General features: G+C 39.8%; 1 protein-coding gene across 2 annotated transcripts in view; it reads right to left on the reverse strand.

The window, feature by feature from the left end:
- PPP3CA (protein phosphatase 3 catalytic subunit alpha) overlaps positions 1 to 19,398 on the reverse strand; it is a 205,046-nt gene that overhangs the window by 52,892 nt on the left and 132,756 nt on the right. For both annotated transcript variants that reach the window (XM_075500636.1, XM_075500637.1), the window contains exons 3-5: positions 11,335 to 11,459; positions 1,841 to 1,952; positions 344 to 489 (exon numbers count right to left, since the gene is read on the reverse strand). In XM_075500636.1, the coding sequence (XP_075356751.1) occupies positions 344 to 489; positions 1,841 to 1,952; positions 11,335 to 11,459 (383 nt within the window). The remainder of the gene's footprint in view (positions 1 to 343; positions 490 to 1,840; positions 1,953 to 11,334; positions 11,460 to 19,398) is intronic.

A 19,398-nucleotide genomic window follows, 5' to 3' on the forward strand; every position in this document is an offset into this window, starting at 1 on the left:
TGGTGTGCTTATATTGTGCTCGTAGATAATACTTAAAAGAAGTTAATGCTATGTATTCATTCGCTCCTAAATACTTATATACCTAACACATTTATATTTTTTAGAACACAAAGATGTTTTACTGGATGCTGGCGATTTCCTCACCTCAATAAAATATGACTAATTGCAGCAGTTCCTTTTATGTTCTATTTAAAAAGACCTTTAAATGGTGATAACGTCAACACGGACGTCAAAATGACATGCAAGCAGCTTATACAAACGAAGGACAGTGAGGAAGGATTCAAGTTTTAGTTTCTGGTGATTAACTGTTGACTTATTAGGCCTGAGCACTATCCAGACTTACTTTTCTGATGTCATCTAAGGTGTTGATCTCTGGAGACAAGCCACCGTGTACACACAGGAATTGTTGGTTCATCAAAGCAGCCAGGGGAAGGCAGTCGAAGGCATCCATGCAGGCATCATATACACGTTCTGAATATTTGATTTTACCTTTTAAAGATTAAGATGGTATCAGAAAGTGCCATCAACATTAAATAGGAAAAAATAAATTAGGATGCTGCTTAATATCTCAATCTTGCTCTCACTGCTCTCTCTTGCACTGAGGACTGTACCAAAGCTTGCCTCATGCAAAAAATTTTTTAGGATTATTGTTATTCGCTGCTGGAAAAATTCTTCAGATTCTGAGGAGAAACTAATAAAAGTTCTGCTAAGTTTATTATATTTTTCTAAAAACCTGTGATACAATTTTATATACCATTATAGTCTGCCATGAAATCTATACAGCAAGCCTTAAAAAGTCTGCTGAATGGATGTTACTACATTATCATCTACTACATTATCACTCAATATACACTCTATGAAGCAATCAGAACTTTAGCCCAGTCCCTTATAATTAATTATCTACAGAAATGCCATTATTAAATGAACGAGGTGGTACAATGAAGCTGAAATGTTAATTTACCAATATGCATATTAAACTCAGTAAACCATGAAGCCTTTGAGCCAATTAACATTTCCTTTATCCCCGATGCTAAAAAGGGAACACAGACTTATGGCAATAGCTTCAGCTTACACTGCCACAGAAAAAAAAAGCTTCATTGTGCAGGTGAAGGTCTACATCTAATGAGCTTTTATGTGTCACTGTATCCTTTCTTGCAACACAGAAAGGAATTCCTTTAAAAAGAGCACACCAAAAAGTTTAAGCCTACTTATAGGGTAAATGTGAAAATGCTATACTTAAAGGAGGGAAAAAAAAAAAGCCCCAAAACCAAAACAATGCACAAAAACCATAAAAATTCCTCGCATTTTCCTCCCGCTGCAGATGAGACCTGGTGAGATGCCACCTCCTCCACTGGCGACCAGGGACCTGTTGCAGAGGTGCCAGAGCTGGCGTGCCGGCACGTTTTGACTGCCAGGCTGCTGCGTGGGGCAGCAAACCGGCAGCCACTGCACAAGGCAGCGACAGCACGGGTTTACTGAGAGCATCCAGGCCCAGATGGCCCCGCAGTTAGCCCTGGGCTGCTTCCCAGGCTGGGTTGGCAAGCTGAAGTGTCTTGATACCTGCAGCACCAAGTGACGACACCCCCAGGTTTGTATGGGTGATTGGTCACTACCTGCTGCAGGTCTAACCCCTTCCTTTCTCCACCACTGAGACACCCTCTCCAGCCCCTCCAAGACGACTGCCTCTCAGGGAACAGTGATTACAATTTAAAATTAATGATAGTTAACATGAAAAGTACATTTAAAATCACTGATGGTAAACCAGTATCAAATACTCACAAAATAACAAATCAAATTGTTGAAAAGAGAGTTAAGAGGAGAAAGATTAAGGTAGACTTACATTCTTGCTTAAATGTGAAATACTCTGTTAAATGTCTACATTCATGATTCCCACGAAGTAAAAACAGTGTTTTGGGGTAAAGGATTTTCAAGGCCCACAAGTACAGCACACACTGCGAATCAGAAAGAAGAAAGAAAAATATAATTCACAATTAATGATGTAATTCAACCACTTCTATCCCCTCCACCAAAAAAAGTAGCAGAAGAAAAAGTATTCTGTGTAAAACATTTATTTTCAACAGGTTAACATCACTCTTCATACGTTACGTGCAAACATTTCTCTGCACTTCAAGCTGGAATGGCTGAAACTAGTATCAGTATATTCTGATAAAGTTTTACACTTCTGCTAAGTGGTATCTCCCTGTTCAGCCGTGCATTGCCTTCAGTGGCCCCAGCTATCAAGAACTAATTGCTGTGCATCTCTGGAGTGACGGGCGCACTCTCCACCGGGCAGGTTAGGCAGAAACCCGCCGTGGAAACAATTTCACCGGAAGATCCGCATTTCCTGGCTGAAGGAAAAGTTGCCCTAGAACAATTTAACCCATGCTACAGGAAATACCTCAGCTTCCAGTATTACAGTTTTTACATGACGCTTGTTCATTTTTCACTTAACATTGTTCTGTACAAAACAACCAAGAAAAAATTTCACAAAGCTCTTGCATTAAATGAAGTTACTACAAAGCTTCTATAAAGCCTTTTATCTTTCCAGAAGATTTCTATTTGAAATGACATTTCTTCTAGACATCTTTTAAACATAAAAAAGGAAGACTTGGAGAGGCTAATCTTTGCTCAGACCTCTCAAAACCATCTGATTAAAATAGTTGTTTTGAAAACAAAACCGGCACAGCAATGATGCCAAAGCATTACAAGACTCTTGACACATGAGTAAACTTGCAAACTTCATGGAAGATTTATCCTTTGTGCAGGATGACCCTGCTCAGATACCTGGCTGACAAACTCGCAGCGCCAAGGAAGCTCATGGAAATAAGACCCATTCGTCCCATGAGATGAGCCCACTGTCTGCAAGAACGCTGTACAGACCACAATGACCTCAAAAAACATGAGCTAGAAAACTGTCTGAACAATTTCTCCTCCAACCCTTCCTTTCTTAAATATCCATGAACTGCAGAACTGTTGCATGAGAAACAAAAGGTGTCAAAAACCCCCGCTTTCATTTGCAACTACCTCCTAACACTCCCCTTCGTTCCGTTGACAAAAATTATTTACTTTATTTACCTTAGTAATCAATAGATTGGAAATGCAGAATGTACTCCTAAGCACGGTTTCTGCTTAGAGCAAAATCAGCACTTTTATCAATGTAACGCCTCTAAATTTGTACAGTAGGAATTCCCTTCTACAATTCAGAATGTCTTGATAAACAGAGTAATTATGTTAACCATGTCTCAACATTTTCATTTCTGCTCCCTCATTTGCTACACAGTCCTCATCTTAAAAAAAAAAAAAAAAAAAAAGAAAAAGGAAAAAGGATGCAACATTTTTATGTTTGTGCTAAACCTCACACTATCCAAAGATAATTACATAGCAGTGTGGGTTTTATACTACTACTTTTTGTCTTGAATTTATTACACGTAAACGTCTGGATGCTCTGCCTGCACTCTGTAATTTCTGTTCTTCTACTCAAAGGGTCTAGAGCCAGGTAAAAAGAGCAGAAAGTACAGGCAGCATCCTCCAGGACTCGCAAAATTAATTTTCCCCCTTGGAAACTCATGGAAGGCCGCCCAGCTCTCGCCACCTCTCCCAACTCCCAGGCGCTATTGCCACTGCAGGAAGCGAGAAGAGACATTAGAACATCAGGTAGGTCACGCTGACGTAATCCAGTGTGAAATTATGGTGTTAGGTCACAGGAATTATCTGCTGTGGCCCAAAACAACCACAAAGGGTGTGCCTGGGGAAAGTTTGCTGGAGTTTGCACAGGGAGAGAAGACTTGGGTTTGAGGATTTCCACTTCAATGGGGAAGGAAGCCTACACTTCTCCACATCACCAGCACAATTCTCCTTCTATTTGATGATGACTTCTTCATTTCTCCAAGAATTCCTGGAACCTTCCACTTCTTTGAACTTACTGGCTAATGCAAAAATTTGATGTAAATGTTGTGAGACAAGAAGTTTAAAGTGACATCTCCATCTATGCAAGAAAAGTTCCAGCTTTTAAAGTTGTAACTAAGTTACCTTAGAGCTTCTAATCCTGCCAAAGCACCATATAATTTAGAAAAGCACAATGATTAGTGCTTAGATGAAGTGCTTTATTAAAAAAAAAAAAGGAGTGGTTACATTACCCTTATAACTAAGTTTTCCATTTTCATAAAGCCTTGGCAAGATTGAAATGAGCACTAGGTACTTAAAATATCATCCAGATTTGGGAAGCAGGGAAAATAAGGAAAGCTGGAAGTTTTATCTTTTTGGCATTTGGTACTTGCTTACGGGTAGATCTCCTTACATTTGCTTATCATAGATTTATGTTTTCTTTTTTCTATGCTTCCTTTGAAGCACTCATGAGAACCAGGCTGAGAAGATAACAGAGAATCAATGCAGTCCAGAAAGTTCTATGTTTCCATGCCACTATTCAAGTAATGTAAGCCCACTATTCACATTTTGTGTTCTTTTCAGTGGTACCATATCGAAGTCTTATTTTGTTTAGGTAATTCCTTTAATTTTCTCTCTTTTCTGTTCAGTAGTCCAGTGATGTAATCTCATAATAGTAAATAAGTACTAATTAACAGATTTTTTTTTCCCCATGCAAACTAAACAGCAAATATGAGGGTGACAATTTTTCATGGCTTTCCAACTTACACAGTCATTTACATACAAAAAACTTATGTCCAAACAACATATCATGAGAAAACATTCTGGTTTTATTTTTTTTTAACTCTGCTTTGCATACCGTAATTCTTACTGAAGTCAAAAGATTTATGATAATTTGCCCTTGTTGAAAATCTGAGTTTACAATCGTCAATTATTTGGTAATACTGCTTCTCAATAGCAAAATTTTAAAATATCTTTTTCTCCTCTCCAACTTTTTCATCAAGAATGTACTACACATCAGCTCTGCTGTAACTCTATGTAAAATGTACAGCAGTGACCTTGCAATCTGGACATCTCTAAGGTATTTTTGGCCTGTCTCATCGCATACTATCAAAAAAAAAAGGTTACATCTCTTAAATGCCAGCCCTCAAACTGCACCCCTGCTTATTTGCTTAGTGTCTTTCAGCTGTTGAAATAGCAGATATGTTAAGTTTATAACAAAGAGGTAATCTGCCCACCTCCTAGCTCCTACAGTCAAGCTGTTTTCCTGCTGGGGCTCTGGCAGCCTCAGCATCAGGAAAGAAAAGGTCCATGCAATTAAGCACTGTGTAAGCCAAGGCACATATTTTCAAAATGGACTTGGGATTTAACTCCACTGTTGCATGCTGAATTTCAGCCTTTGCACAATTCGACATCTCAGCACATCCTGAAAAGGAAAACCAAAAGCCCCAGACCTCTTGCACGCATCTCAAGTTATGTGCTCAAAACAAGGAACCTTGAAAAATCATTGCTGTTGCCACTAGACGGCAACCACAGCAACACCTGCAACACAGCACACTCACTTCTGGGTGCTCTTGCACTGATCATGCCAGGAAGAAAGAGATGCAGCTCGCTCTGTTAGCTGTGTGGTTTTGTATGGGTAACAAAAGATGAGCTCTCCCTCCAAATGACTGATGGCATTGGGCACTCCCCCAGCAGATGAAATTAAGTGTGAATAAACGCAAGGTAATTCATACTCGAAAGGATAATTTGAGCCACACGTTGCTAAGGTCTCTACTGATGCTCTGTGAACTGTGAAACAGTATATTGGCATAGCTCCTTCACTCAGTTACTAACCCACACCTCACCTAAATATAAAAATCCCATTACTTTACCTGCATTGAAATAATTATACCATCATAGTATCTAGTACAGGTACAGCTTTCTAAAATGGAATAACTATCCCAATGGAAACCATGTACACTTTTTTTTTTTTTTTTTACACACATAACTGCATTGACACTACCGGTATGACTATTTATTAGGGCTTTATTTCAGAGACAAATAAAGATACACTGCATCTGTAACCAAAATACTCACAAGAGATGCAAGTTATTGCCATTTCTGAACTACCATCCCTTGAGCACAGGGAAAGAAAACTCTGAACACTACTGCAAATAACGAAAAAAATGTATTGTCTTCACTACAACCAGGATTACATTCCTTTTTTCCCAATTTTCAGGGCATAAAAGATGATCTCTTCTCTTAAGGCTCTGCTGCAGAACAGGGACAAGGTAGTGCTACTTGCATCAGCCAGATCTTCAGTGACAACTTACAGTCTTTGCCACAACTTTTTTGCCAATGTGCTCTTATATTACCTGGGTTTTGGGTTTCTAAAACCAGTGCTCATGTACATACAGGTTGTGTATTTAAAAATTAAAAAGGCTACTGCTGTGGAAATAGACGTCTCATGGAGTAACAGTGAATCCATTCCTCGTGGTCAGGGTCTCAGCTGTTTCTAAAATGTTGTTCAAGAATCTCATTCTGACCATTCAACTTCTGTTTATATTTTTAAACTTCTGTGGAATATTCCCAAGCTGCTTTGGGATCGTGTTTTGACACCTGAATGGTACTTCAGCACCTCTAGACTTCTAGCTAGTCTCCCGGATGATTTTATTAAAAGTGATTGCCTGCAAAACATTGCTACTTGCCTTATACTCTTTTCTAGCGTTTAGACCACATTACTCTCATTTCAGCCCTCGGAAGGACCTCAAAATGTCCAAAAAGGAAGGACCTCTTTTTCAACCAAAAAGTGACTACAAAATCCATTTTCTTAAATGTTACTCTAATTCTTATAGCTAGTACTGTCTAAACAGGTATCCAAGTGCTGGCTCCTAGCTCTCCTCCTTGGACCTTGTGTCTTGGCCCCAGCTGTTTTCTGTGGAGGTGGGTCCCACAGAGAGATGGAAGCAGTGCAGGGGAAATGGTGCAAGCGACCTCCAGGGCACCGTCCCATGTTCACTCCCTGCAGCCAAAAGGGGTTCTTAGCATGTTGGGGACTCGCTCTGGGAAGAGCTGGCACAGCACCAAGCAAGCTGCGAGGACGGCGCTGACACAAACAGATGTTCCAGTCTGGGAATCTCATATATACATAAATAATCTGAATTTGCTGAATCGCTGAATATTCATGGCTCTGAGGAGCACTGCCCAGCAAAAATGACATCTTACAAGATGCAAATTCTTGCTGCAGAGAAACATATTTGCTACTGTTACAGGGAAGAAAAGGGCAAGGAAATTTAAGATAATTAAGGTATTCGGATTTTCTTTGCTCTGAGACAAGTGAAAAAAACAATTGACTTCACTGATAAACTACTCCTGACCACCCAAAACTATTTTAAATCAAGCTGTTTATTGGGAAACATTAACACACTAGAGCAATGGAGGAAACTGAAAGGTGTTTATTCTTCCAATAAAGTCCTAGAAAGTGCACGGAGACTTGAGAGATGACAAACACATGGCTTCACCAGCATTCACTTCACCCACAGTTTACTAACACAAATTTATTTATGTGTAATTGTTTTCTTGGGAGAGACCAGTTAATAATTTCAAACAGTTCACTGAGTTCAGAAGCATCTCAAGCACCAGATGCTTTTTTAATCGATGCAAAGTCCAATGATCAAATTCCAGACACACTCCAAACACCTCACTTTGTTCTTGCTAGAAATACCACAAAACCAGTTTCCCTTCCAGAATTCAGTCTTTGCATGTGGGGAATGAAGATGTAAAAATGTTTTGAACCTTAAAACACAACTCCGGTTTTGTTAATTTTGAACGTTGCCTTGATTCTCCATATCTTAACTATCTGCTCTGTCAAAAATGATCAGTATGTACCTTATGATATTCAATTGACATTTAAGCCTGTATGTTTTTATGTGGGATTGAGCAGGAAAATAATTCCAACAGTTCATTTACATAATATTATTAATGCATTATAGTCAGTATTTACTCTGATTGTAATTTTTCCAAGACTGTGATGAAAAGCAGTCTATATGTATACTCCCCCCTACACCACATGGCATCTATGTCTGCCTTTCAAAAGAGAGTTTTCAGACTCAGGTAGAGATTAGTCATTCTTCCTCACAGCCCATTCCTGCAGAACCACTTATGCTCTAACAATTCTTTGGATTTAAAAATAGCCCTCTGTTTTGATCATTTGGGTTTCTTTTCTCCATGACCATAAAACTTGTTTGAAAGTGAGAACTGAGGGGATTCTACTCTGGAGTCAAAACCCTGGAACGGCGCACAAGCACAACAGGGAAACGTTATCAGTTACGAGGAAACAAGTGCGCCATATCAGATATTGCAACTTGAGGAAATTTGTTATTCTAAGTGAAGAAATGCTCAGGCTCTGCCAAAAGATCCAATGCACAAGAGAGTGCAGCTACGGGATAAAGATTTGGTCTGTGCGAGAAACCTCGTCTCATCCTATCTACAATTTTGACATTTTTTGTTTTACCTGTTGTAATTCTTTTATTAGCCTCTCATCCTGCGAGACCTTTCTTTGAACTAATTTTAAAGACACCCCCCCCCCCCCCCCCCCCCCCCAAACAGTGGAGCTAACTCTGGTAAAAACGGAGCATACACGTGAAGGATTGAGCCCTTAGATCAAAAGCTCCGTGGGGCAAGGACTGTCATTTCTGCTGAGTGCCTTATACAAATACTTTTTTCTTTTTCCTTCTGCATTACCAGATGTCTTCCACCTACCTTATGCAATTTCTTCCTCTGTTCTTAATGATAATAGCTTACATTATATAGTACCTTTCATCCAGAAGAATCCCAAATGCTTTGCAGCCCACAGACAAGGATTATCTCGCCCACTACCAGAACTCATCTAGGTCTAGGCTCAACGGTGTCACTTTTATGCTAGATATCACAGGGCAATCGAAGGGATTTTTTTTAAAGCTTATATTACTCGTGATTAGCATCTTGGGCCAGCTACTTAATTCTTTTGGAAAGACCCCAGAACTGCAATAGTCTCGTGTCTACATAGCAGAAAGGGGAGCCAACAGATCAATGGAATAAAGATCACGGTGTGACTGATGTGGTAGAAATATGCATTGAGATCAGGCTAGGACTGTTTACCACCACTTCTTCTCCAGCACAGAGTACTGGCAAGAGCTGGTGCCTGCTAGACATGCTCAGGGCTCCTTCTCCACCAAAAGCATTCCCCCCACCCCCCTCCCCAACATGCCAAGTTGCATTCTTCACCATTTTGCTTTCTTTGTCACTACTTATTGTGCTGAGTTCATGCCTGAATACATAGCTCTACACTTTGGAAACAGAAACCTGCCTTTCCTTTCACAGGCATTCTTTAATCAAGGTGACAGGTGGGGAGAATCAGCTATGTGACCAAAAAAGTGGTAATTTGAGAACCTTCCATACAAAAAGGAATAATATAAGCGACAGCTCAGATATTTCCTTGGCACTGGCAGAAGCCAGTACTGCTTCCAGTGAAAAAGTAGTGTTCCAGAATGGAAAAACTAAATTCAGAATATAATTTGCTAAATATGTATGTGCAGGTTGCTAAATGAGTAATTTTAAGGGGCTTATTCCCCACCCATAAGCTATTTTGCTTTGTGTTATATGGCTTGCTATCGTCTTTAATCAGTAATAGCCCTGGAGTAGATTTTGGCAAACTGTCAGACAAGGACTTGAAAGCTGAAACAAATCCACTTGTTCTATTTCTTATATTAAAAACTTATATAGAAATGAAGACAAAACTCTCCTCTTCCAGATACAATTTGGCTTGGTCAAAGTCTACAGGAGATACGAACTAGGTTATCGCAACTGAAAAACGGCAGTTCAAGATTGAGCTGGACAACAGTTTAAGCCTGTGAAGCCACCCCCACGCTCCCAACCTTCCCCAAGCGATCCAGCGTGGTAATCCACACAGTGATGATTTAGCTCACAGGTCACCATGGATCAGAGAAGGGAGGAAGCAGGTACTTGGGGCTCAAAAAAATCATGATAAAAGTGCTGACTTCAGTATGAGACTAAATCCTAACTATATTGATTTTTGGCAGGTGGGTGAAAGAACCTTGCAATTCTTAAGTTTTCAGAGCATTTGCACTTGGAACAGCATATTTCTATTTGTAAAATGTGCCACCTCCCAAAGATTCTGTTAACATTTTAAATTAAGTTTTAAAGTGAACTAATAAAGCAAAAGTAGTTTTACAGAATTTTATTTTAAAGAAACTTCTCCTCATACTATAAATATAAAACTGGCAAGATGATCCATTTTACAAACACATAACTAACTCAGCTGTTTGGGATTACATATTTTTATATCGATATGGCAACAGTGTACTAAGATGTGGTATGTAGAATGAAACAGCAGCATATATGTTCTCGCATGCTGCCATCTTACCTAGTCACAGACACACAGCCATGTATCATAGGACCTATATTGCTTCTAACAGATAATGGGCATTCTCCCTTGAATCGGAGTTAAAGTCTGAGCTTTTCAGAGAAAGGAGTCAAGCTGTAGCTCAAAAGCTGCTGCAAGGGTTTCTGACTGACCATTCAGTGACTAGATCAACTGTGACCCGGATGAACAAATCCAGATTAGGTTTTATTTGATAATTGTGCACCTCATCTGTCAGTCTGCATAACCAAGCAGCAACACAGAAGAGAAGAAAAAAAATCCAGTTTGTTTTACGAGCACTGGAACAAAGGATTTGTGCTTGGTATTTGACTCGCTTCTAGTCAAAGGTGGGCAGGTTGGACAGGACACCGTTTCCTTCACAAGCCAGCTAAAGATGCTGTCATTTGACCACCACATTCTACAACCTGATACTGGAGTCTGCACCAGGTCTCGGCACCTTCAACAGGGCACATGTGCATCACTTCTCTGTGGATTGAAGTGCTGCACCAGAAGCCAGAGATCACACGCTCCTGCATGCCGTATCTAAACAGAACTCATTCATTCTCTCCAGCACAGCATGTTATCTGCTGGCTTTTTGTCCCATTTACCCCCTATCTAGTCCTTCCATTTTCATAAAACTTTGCATCCAGGAGACTCCAATCAAATAAACCTAAAAGTCAAACTAAACTATGAGTTGTTCATTTAGCTTTTCTGTTATGTCTCTTTTCTAATAGCTCATGTCTATTCATCCTATTTAGCTTGCACAAGCTGCAGAGCAGACTGCCTCCTGTGCTATATCTGGGTGGCCACTAGTTAGCACCAAAGGCCGTTCTCCAACAGCCTTCCAGCACAGATATAGTGGGTTTTGGCTGGATACCAAGCAACCTTTATGAAAACACCAACAGCGACATTAACGTGGACTTCTTTTGCTCACAAGTGGTATCTGCGAAGAGCTTCAGTATTCCTGAACTGGTTAAATTATGATGCTAAATATACACAATATATGCTGCAAGCAGTTTCGCAGCCAAAAACAGAAATAAGAAACTTACTTCAATGCTGAAGTACCCTCTGTCCACGTAGTCCCCCAGGAAGAGATACCGCGTGTTGGCAGGAGAACCTCCCACTTCAAACAGTTTCATCAAGTCAAAGAATTGACCATGGATGTCTCCACAAACTAGAAGAGAAAGAGAGCAATATTCAGATTCACCATGCAAAGATCACCTTCAGCATGTGCATTCTGAAGTCATTGTCTTATAAGACATGTGTTATGACAATTTTGTGCATCATTCTCTAGTTAAACGTCCAGTGAGAGCTGGCAGCTGCCCAGCAGAAGCTGTTTTCCATGACGTGCATCTATATATGTGCATGCAAAAGGCTACCAACTAATTAGAGGAGAGCCAACAGGCAAATTTGACTTATAATTATTTCATAGGTATCTCTCCATTCCTCCTACTGCCCAGCAGGGCACGCAATACTGGCAATAGCAGTAAGACAAACCAAAGTCGTCCTGAAAAAGAGAACATGTTCAAGCAAGGTTACTCTTTCTTTTGACATCACTCCTCTATTTCTCCTAGTCTTAAACTCGGACGAACACCAACAGGCTTCCCGTAAAATGCAAAGCATGCCTGTCCTGTGCATGTAACTGGTTAAACTGACAAATTTATGACTTCTGGTTTCTGTACAGAAAAATGGCCTGCTTGCTTTCCCAAAGCATGTCTTACATGAGAGGACACTGCTTTTTCATGCTTTAACCTCTACCACTTTATTTAACCTCATATAATTATGATTTGTTTCACTTGACTGCAATGAACTCCATCTAACAAGCGGCTTCTCTAGAAAGAGCAGCTCCCAATAAACATGACAGAGCACAAGTGATGCGCAGCTGGGGCTAAGTAGGGATGCCTCTTTTTGTGCCTTAGAGTTAAGAGATTGGCTCGGCTGTCTTGTGAAATTGCACACTCCGTGGTGGGTGATTTTAAGCACCTGCAGGAAGGCAGGCAATGCTTTTGGAGGCCCCCATGGAAGCTTAATAACAGTGCTGTGCCAAAACCTGCTTTCTTTTGCCTTGCTTTGTTTCCTCTACCTAAGGGAGAGGGGAAACCCCGCAGTTTAGGGCCAAGCCCAGACCTTTTCTGGCAAAGAAAATCCTTAAAGAAAATGTTAATGGGCTTGGCTGTTACTGAGGTCAGTTTAGACTGGTTCTCCCTTCAATGACTGAAAAAAAAAAAAAAAAGAAAAAATCCAATTTGCAAACTGGAAGGGTGATTATGAAGAAACTGAATAAACCAAGGGTCCAAGATAGACCTTATCTTGCAACAGCAGCACAGCTTCTTATTTACTGCTAACACTAAATTCAGAAGACTTCAGATGCTCTCTCTGACGTAATGGTTCAAGCTTTTTATTCAAGCAGTGCTCTCATTTGAGCTTTTATCTGGAAGTTGATACAGGGGTCTTGTTCTATCACAGATAAACAAACCTCACATTTATCGCATGCCATGGAGAAGCTGAAGTCACGCCCCCACATAGATACCAAAGGACCATATAGAACAGCTGTAACACCAAGTCCAACAAACTCGCAGTGCAGTGTTCATACGTTATCGTCTTTCATCTCAGTCCAGTGTCACATTATATTTCTTACTTGCATCACTTTTCTCTGAATGTATACACTAACAATAGGATCAATATAATAGTCATTCCATCCAAAAACTAAAAACAAAAAAAAATCCCCACCCAAACCAAAACCAACCAAAGAACCCTCTCTTGAGCACAGAAAAACACACCGATGTCCAGTCAGTGCTTTCATTAATATTTATGTGAAATCGGCGACACAATTCACAAGTGCTGGCTAGCTGAGCATTCTTCTGTGATACTAACAGGGTATCTTCCCCATAAAATAGCATATAGAACGCTTATCACCACTGTGTTACATTGTACAATCTCTTTTTCCTAGTTGATTCCCCCTCCCAAGAGTTTTAGATGACAACCTTCAAATGTTGAAAGCCATCAACAGTTATAATTTCTACCTAAGAATAATATCTGCCATTAATTATGCAAAATAAATACTATTTAAATCCTCAAGTAGTATACCACCCCCCCCTTTCTGGGGGGGGAAAAAAAAAAAAAAAAAGTACCCCAAAGGAAATTTTTTGATGGCATTTTTATTTGAACACGTTAATCTACCAAACCAATACACACTGCTTGACTGTACTCCTCTGCATGGACACTGTGGGAAGATTAAGAACACATGTCGCATATTGATGGCCAAGCAATCTGCTCTCCTAACTTCCAGCAGAAAAGCTTTTAGTTATATAACTGTACAGCTCTACCAATTATCGCCCGCCCCCATTTGCTCCAACTGCAAAAACCTGAAGTTGAACAAGACTGAAAGATTTTTAAATGGATTTAACTTTTGCTCTTTCACTAAATCACAAAGAAACAAGATTTTGTTGTTGTTGTTATGCGGACGCGTGTGAACAGGTAAATACATTGAGGCCATTACAGAGAAACCAAGAAGGTTAAGAGAGCTCTCTCCAAGCAGCTGTATGCCCATGAATTTGCCACAAATCAGAAAAGTAGAGAGCAAACCAGTGAAGAGGACAGAAATAAGAAGTGCAGAGCCCTGCAATCCCATGACTTTTAAAATTCTGAACTGGACTTGCAAATCGATACTTGATGGATATTCCAGGCATTCTGCATGCAGCAGCCTACTCTTTTTATACTTGACAACAGATGCAGAAACATATCCGGGGGAAAAAAAAAAAAAAAAAAAAAAAAAAGATGATGGAAAGCTGAAAAGCCCTCAGACCCAATCCTGCCAAGCAATTAAAGTCGTTCCAAAAGAGAACCTTAAAATCAGTAGGTAAAAGCAGTGGGAAGAAGAGAAGACACTCAAAACTAAGAGTTAACACCGAGATTTAATGTATTATGGTGAGATCCCAGAATTCTTACTGAAAGACCACAATGCTACATACAGTTAATCCAATTAGTGTTTTTCCTGGAATAGCATGGAATAGCTTAAGGATCTTATACTTTCCAGGTTTGCATGCATAGACCTGAAACGTCCTTACAGCGTAAAGCCTGTGTATTCACATTCTGATGGATGGCCTTGTTTACAAATAAATTAAAGGGCAATTTTGTATGTATGCAGTACTATACTCCATTTGTAGTTTGAAAGCAACTGCTTCTAAAGCTATAGTTCTGCCACCTTTCTTTTCCAACTCTTACGAATCTCAAAACTGGAAGATTTCCCAGGCAGCCAGATCAATGCTTTATCTTTCATTCGGTGGGGGCAGAAGAGGTCCAGCATTATATTTCTATTCGTAAAGGCAGAAACATCTATCAGCCAATAACTCTGCCATACCCTTCACATCTTGTCTTGCAGCTTCCCATCACTTCCCTTGCAGCACTGTCCCACCAAGAGCCCACAGGAGAGGTTCCACGTCCACTCCACGCTGCCTCTACAAAGCTCTTTTTAAAAGTTCACTACCTTCCCCCTTCATGTTACAGAAAAAAATTTTGAAAGAATGCTAATTATTATATATTCATGGTTCCTCTTGTACAAGCATTACCATTGGATCTGTCATTCCTTTTAATTTTGTCAAAAACGTCCTTTTTCATACTTGTGCAGGCCCTCTTTTGGTACTGGAGCACTTGCTGTCCAACAACACATTCAACGAGATATGAACATTTTTCCATCAAATAACAACAAAATAAAACCCAGCACAGTGAAGCAGGAAATTCAATTCTTAATGAAGATCTCCAGGATCAACGTACTTATGGATTTAAAGTATGAGCACAGGAACATAAAACACAGTTTGTATGTGTGTGGGATTAACATTAAAAGCAGCTGTGTTTGTACAAAATAAATTTATCAAAAAGAAGAATACTGGGTGGTATGTCTTCTATTAGAAATTCACATATTTTCCTATATCACTGGTTTCCCAAAAGTGCCATCAAGTCATGGCCTTTTTACACTCATCAATTTATGATAACTAAATTATCTGACAGCATATTTTTTTTCCCTAAAAAGACTACTTAATTTATCCAGTGCTTTTCAACTTTCGTCATATCTTTAAATTGCCAGCTGGGCAACAACAAAACAGTGTTTCCACTGACTTACCATTTCCAGGGACCAGTTCAGGCACCAGACTTGTTGCCCGTGAATTTGTCTGTCTGAGCCTGTCAATAGTGTCTACCTACCTAACCTCCCAGGGCAGCAAGCTCCAGAACTGCATGACACACTATGTAAAACAATTTTCTAAGCTGTTTTAAATTGATCTTCTACTGAATTCATTGGTGCAACCAGAAGGTTTAAGAAACACTGGTGGTTTGTGGACTCCTTCGAAATTTATCTCTATTGAGGGAGTTTTCAGGGAAGACACGGGCCCCTCCAAAAGGTTCAAGTTCACAGGACTGCCCATGCAATTACTGAGAAATCATGTTTCTGAGCAGCTTTTCCTACTTGTTATGATGGGTACTTTGATCCACTACACCATCTTATGCTATAGCACTAGAACTTTCCCAATGTAACTGTCTATGAAATACCATTTTATTATAAAAATAGAAATTGGACATAGGGGAGAGAAGGGAGAATTTTTCCTTTGTTTGTTTTTAGATATTGTTATCCTAATACAAATTAAATTATGTTTCTGATGGCTTCACTGCGAGGATCTCCCTCTGATTGATGTCAAAGGAACAAGCAATATTGAACCAGGAACCATTAAGTTAAAGTTGTACTAGCAGTGAAGGAAACCCAAAGCTTAGCAGTGGTATTGCCAGCTTATTTATAGAAGACAAAGCGGTAGAGCAGTGATTTAGATTGTAATGATTATTGGCACAAATAAAAAGTCTGAAAATGCTCTTCAGATGCCTTCCTTCAGATAACTTAATGCTCTTCACTACGTACAAACTCAGTCCAGAGATTATTCTGTGTGGTTTCCCACTCCAGATGGATATTAAGGACAAAATTTATATTCATAGTACATTAAGCACTGTCAATTCAAAAATTTTCTATCTGCAACAGTTTGGATATGCCGCACTTGTTTTCTCATTTATCATGTATATACTTAATTGGTGTAACATTATAGTCTGATAGTAAAACACCATTAATGTTTCAAGTGAATTTACATTCCATGTATCACAAGATTATATTCCTATCTTCAAATGTCATCAGGGATTAGGAGCAGATATGCAACACTCCATCATCAGCTTCAGAAGCAACATCTGCAAACTCATACATGTACGACAATTAACAATAATGAAGCAAAGACACCTTTTAAAGAAGAAACTGACATTATGTAGGGAATATTATCCATTGCTTGACAGCTTGTTCTTTACATTCACTGAGCTAGGGATGTCTTTGTACTGAGCTCCAAGAGACTGTGCTTCAGCAAAGCAGCATGCAATACTGCAAAACCTAAGGGAGAAAAACACCCTATCGAGTTACACTGCAGAATGCAGACTGCAAATCGCAAAGGGGTTTGCTTTGTACAACGTTGAGGAAGTGTGTAGCTGCTTACCATTCCACTAGTTAGCACATGCTTCCAAGAGCTTACCGTCTTCCAAGGACACCTGGTACTTACAAAGCCTTACTGGCAAAGGGACCAGCACACTGTGTAAACCTGCACGTGTCTGAGCTGACTCGTGGATGCTCATTTGCCCAGGTCTACAGGATAAGATGGTAAAGAAGCTGCATACCTCAATGAGAAGTATGTCCCAACCACGTCTTCAGGGAGGTAGTTTGGAGGAATGAAAAATTACCAAAGGCTGAATGAAGAAACCAAGTGAGGGAGGAGTACGTACAAGCACAGTGGACACACAAAGGCAAAGCAAAAACAACTAGATGAACTTCTGTAGCTGAGTCGTCAAAGGCTGGGCTTCCTCAGCCAACTGATAAATATGAGGGAAGACACCTGCAAGAGCTAAATATGAGGGAAGACACCTGCAAGAGCTATATGCATGAAATTCTCAGGTGCTTGAAGAAAAACTACTGCATTGCTCCTGAGGGGCTCAACTATTAACCAGAAGGCTCCTGTCTCCCCCAAGATTTAAGAACAAAGTAACATATAAGAGTCACATGTTCTTGATTACACAATCTTTGAGCTTGAATGAGCTTTGTTTCCAAGTGTACGTGTTTCTGAGGAACATTATATATTGCCACAGCAGTATGAAATGTTCAAAACAACAGTTTTGTCCCATGCCTTTTTTTTCTTAATTGCTAAAGACTGAGCAATTTTCTTCCTTACTTTTTGAAGAACAAGGAGGAAGGAGAAGTAGAAAATAAAAGAATAAACTCCAAAGTTTTTATTTGTAGCTGCTCACTAAAGCACTACTCAAGATAGAAACTCAGTGGTTAAGTTACATACATTGTTTTATAGTCACGCAGTTCTGTTTCTGTTTGTGAGGTGTTTAAAGAACTTGCAGACTTCATTACTTAAATTAAAGTCAGAATCATTTAGACAGCTCACTAGGTAACTTATCATCATAAGAAAACATCTACTAGACTCAACATAATGGGCTTTCATATGAATGTTTGTTATACTAAGTGTATTGAACAACACAGCTCTATAATTCCAAAAGAAGCATGATCTCATTCATATTCATATCTGGTTATCTAACAAGATTATAATAGGCTTTCATCTATCTTTTCACTTCAATCGCTGCATGCAAATTGATGAGTTTATACTACCAGAGTGAATTGGCATTAACAAAAAACCTGCAATTACGTATTTTCATAAAAAGGCCTACTTCACCAAAGATAAAGCCAGAAACCATTAGCCATACAGGTACAGCAAAGGAGACTGCAAATGGACCATCAATGCCACATTTGACAATGTTGTTCGGTTGCTGACTTTCCTTCTTTGTACTGAGAAAAAAAAAAAGTATCTTGCGAAAAGCTGTTTTTTGTGCAACACAGGAAGACACTATACTGTGTTCTGCTCTGCCAACACTTGAAACGCGAGTGTCTGTAAAGATCAACCCACGCGCACTCCTTGTAATAGGAGTTAGTTTTCTCCCACCATCCCCTGAAGGCTAGAACAAATTAATGGCACTTGATTTGAAGAGGTAGAGTGAAAAAGAGTGGGGAAGGGAAAACATCACATCAGAAAAGACCTTCAGGACAACAGTCATTAATGTCCTCTGGTGAAGGAGGAAGCAAAAAAACCCTAAACCATGTGGCAGCAAGCCCTTCAAGATGTTAAGGCTACAAAAATATCTTCAGCACAAAGTTTTTAAAAATAGCTCCACAAAATTACTTTTTGTATCACAAAATTATTTGCAGTGTCTCAAAACAAAATAAAAACCGTGTACATAAGCCTAGCCAGCAGAGGAGCGCCTTCGTATATATGAGATACCAGAAGCAGAGCCTCAGGAAACAGCCACTGCCAAGTACTGCAAAACCTACACTGGCAGAGAAAAACCCCTTCCCTCCATGCTCCTACCCTAGCTCAAATTTTCAGGAAAGTAAATGGGTATCACAGCAGTGAGGTGTCAAAGGAAAACTTTCAATTCCAGGTCAAAGCAACATAGCAGAGTTGTAGCAGAAAAGGGATGGTGATCTAGTGAATATTTTGCAGAATTTTTCCAAGATCAACAGGGAAAGGTGCTCTTATCACATACACCAGAAGATGCTGAATCAGGTCACAGGGAGAGAAGCAAAACGGGATGGGACTAAAACAGCATTCACTCCCCATACACATCAAAGAAATGACCGGCTCTTCCCCTGCAACCCTCCAAGATGAGCATTGCCCCTGAGCATCCTCTGTAGCAAACGGAAAAGCAAATGCGCTGTCATCATCTTCTGTTAATGCACCCTCAGTATCAGGGAGCAATGCTTATTCCACAAATAACCCTATCAGAAGGATTACTTGTGAGGAAAGTGCTTCATTGGTGTACGGGTCAGGATTTCCAGCTCATATCCTTAGATCAAGGTTATTTATAGCAAAGGGAAATTCTCTTATCCTCAATTTTACAGATGTAAAAAACAAAGGCTTGGGGAAGTTTAATAATTTATAAGGTCACGACTTTGGTCAGTGGGAAGGCAGGGATAGCCAGAGAGGGAACAACGCATCCTCACATTGCTCCGTCCAATTCAACGCACCAGAAGAGAGCCC

This window comes from Mycteria americana, chromosome 4 (assembly GCF_035582795.1).
Source record: "Mycteria americana isolate JAX WOST 10 ecotype Jacksonville Zoo and Gardens chromosome 4, USCA_MyAme_1.0, whole genome shotgun sequence".
NCBI lineage: Eukaryota > Metazoa > Chordata > Aves > Ciconiiformes > Ciconiidae > Mycteria > Mycteria americana.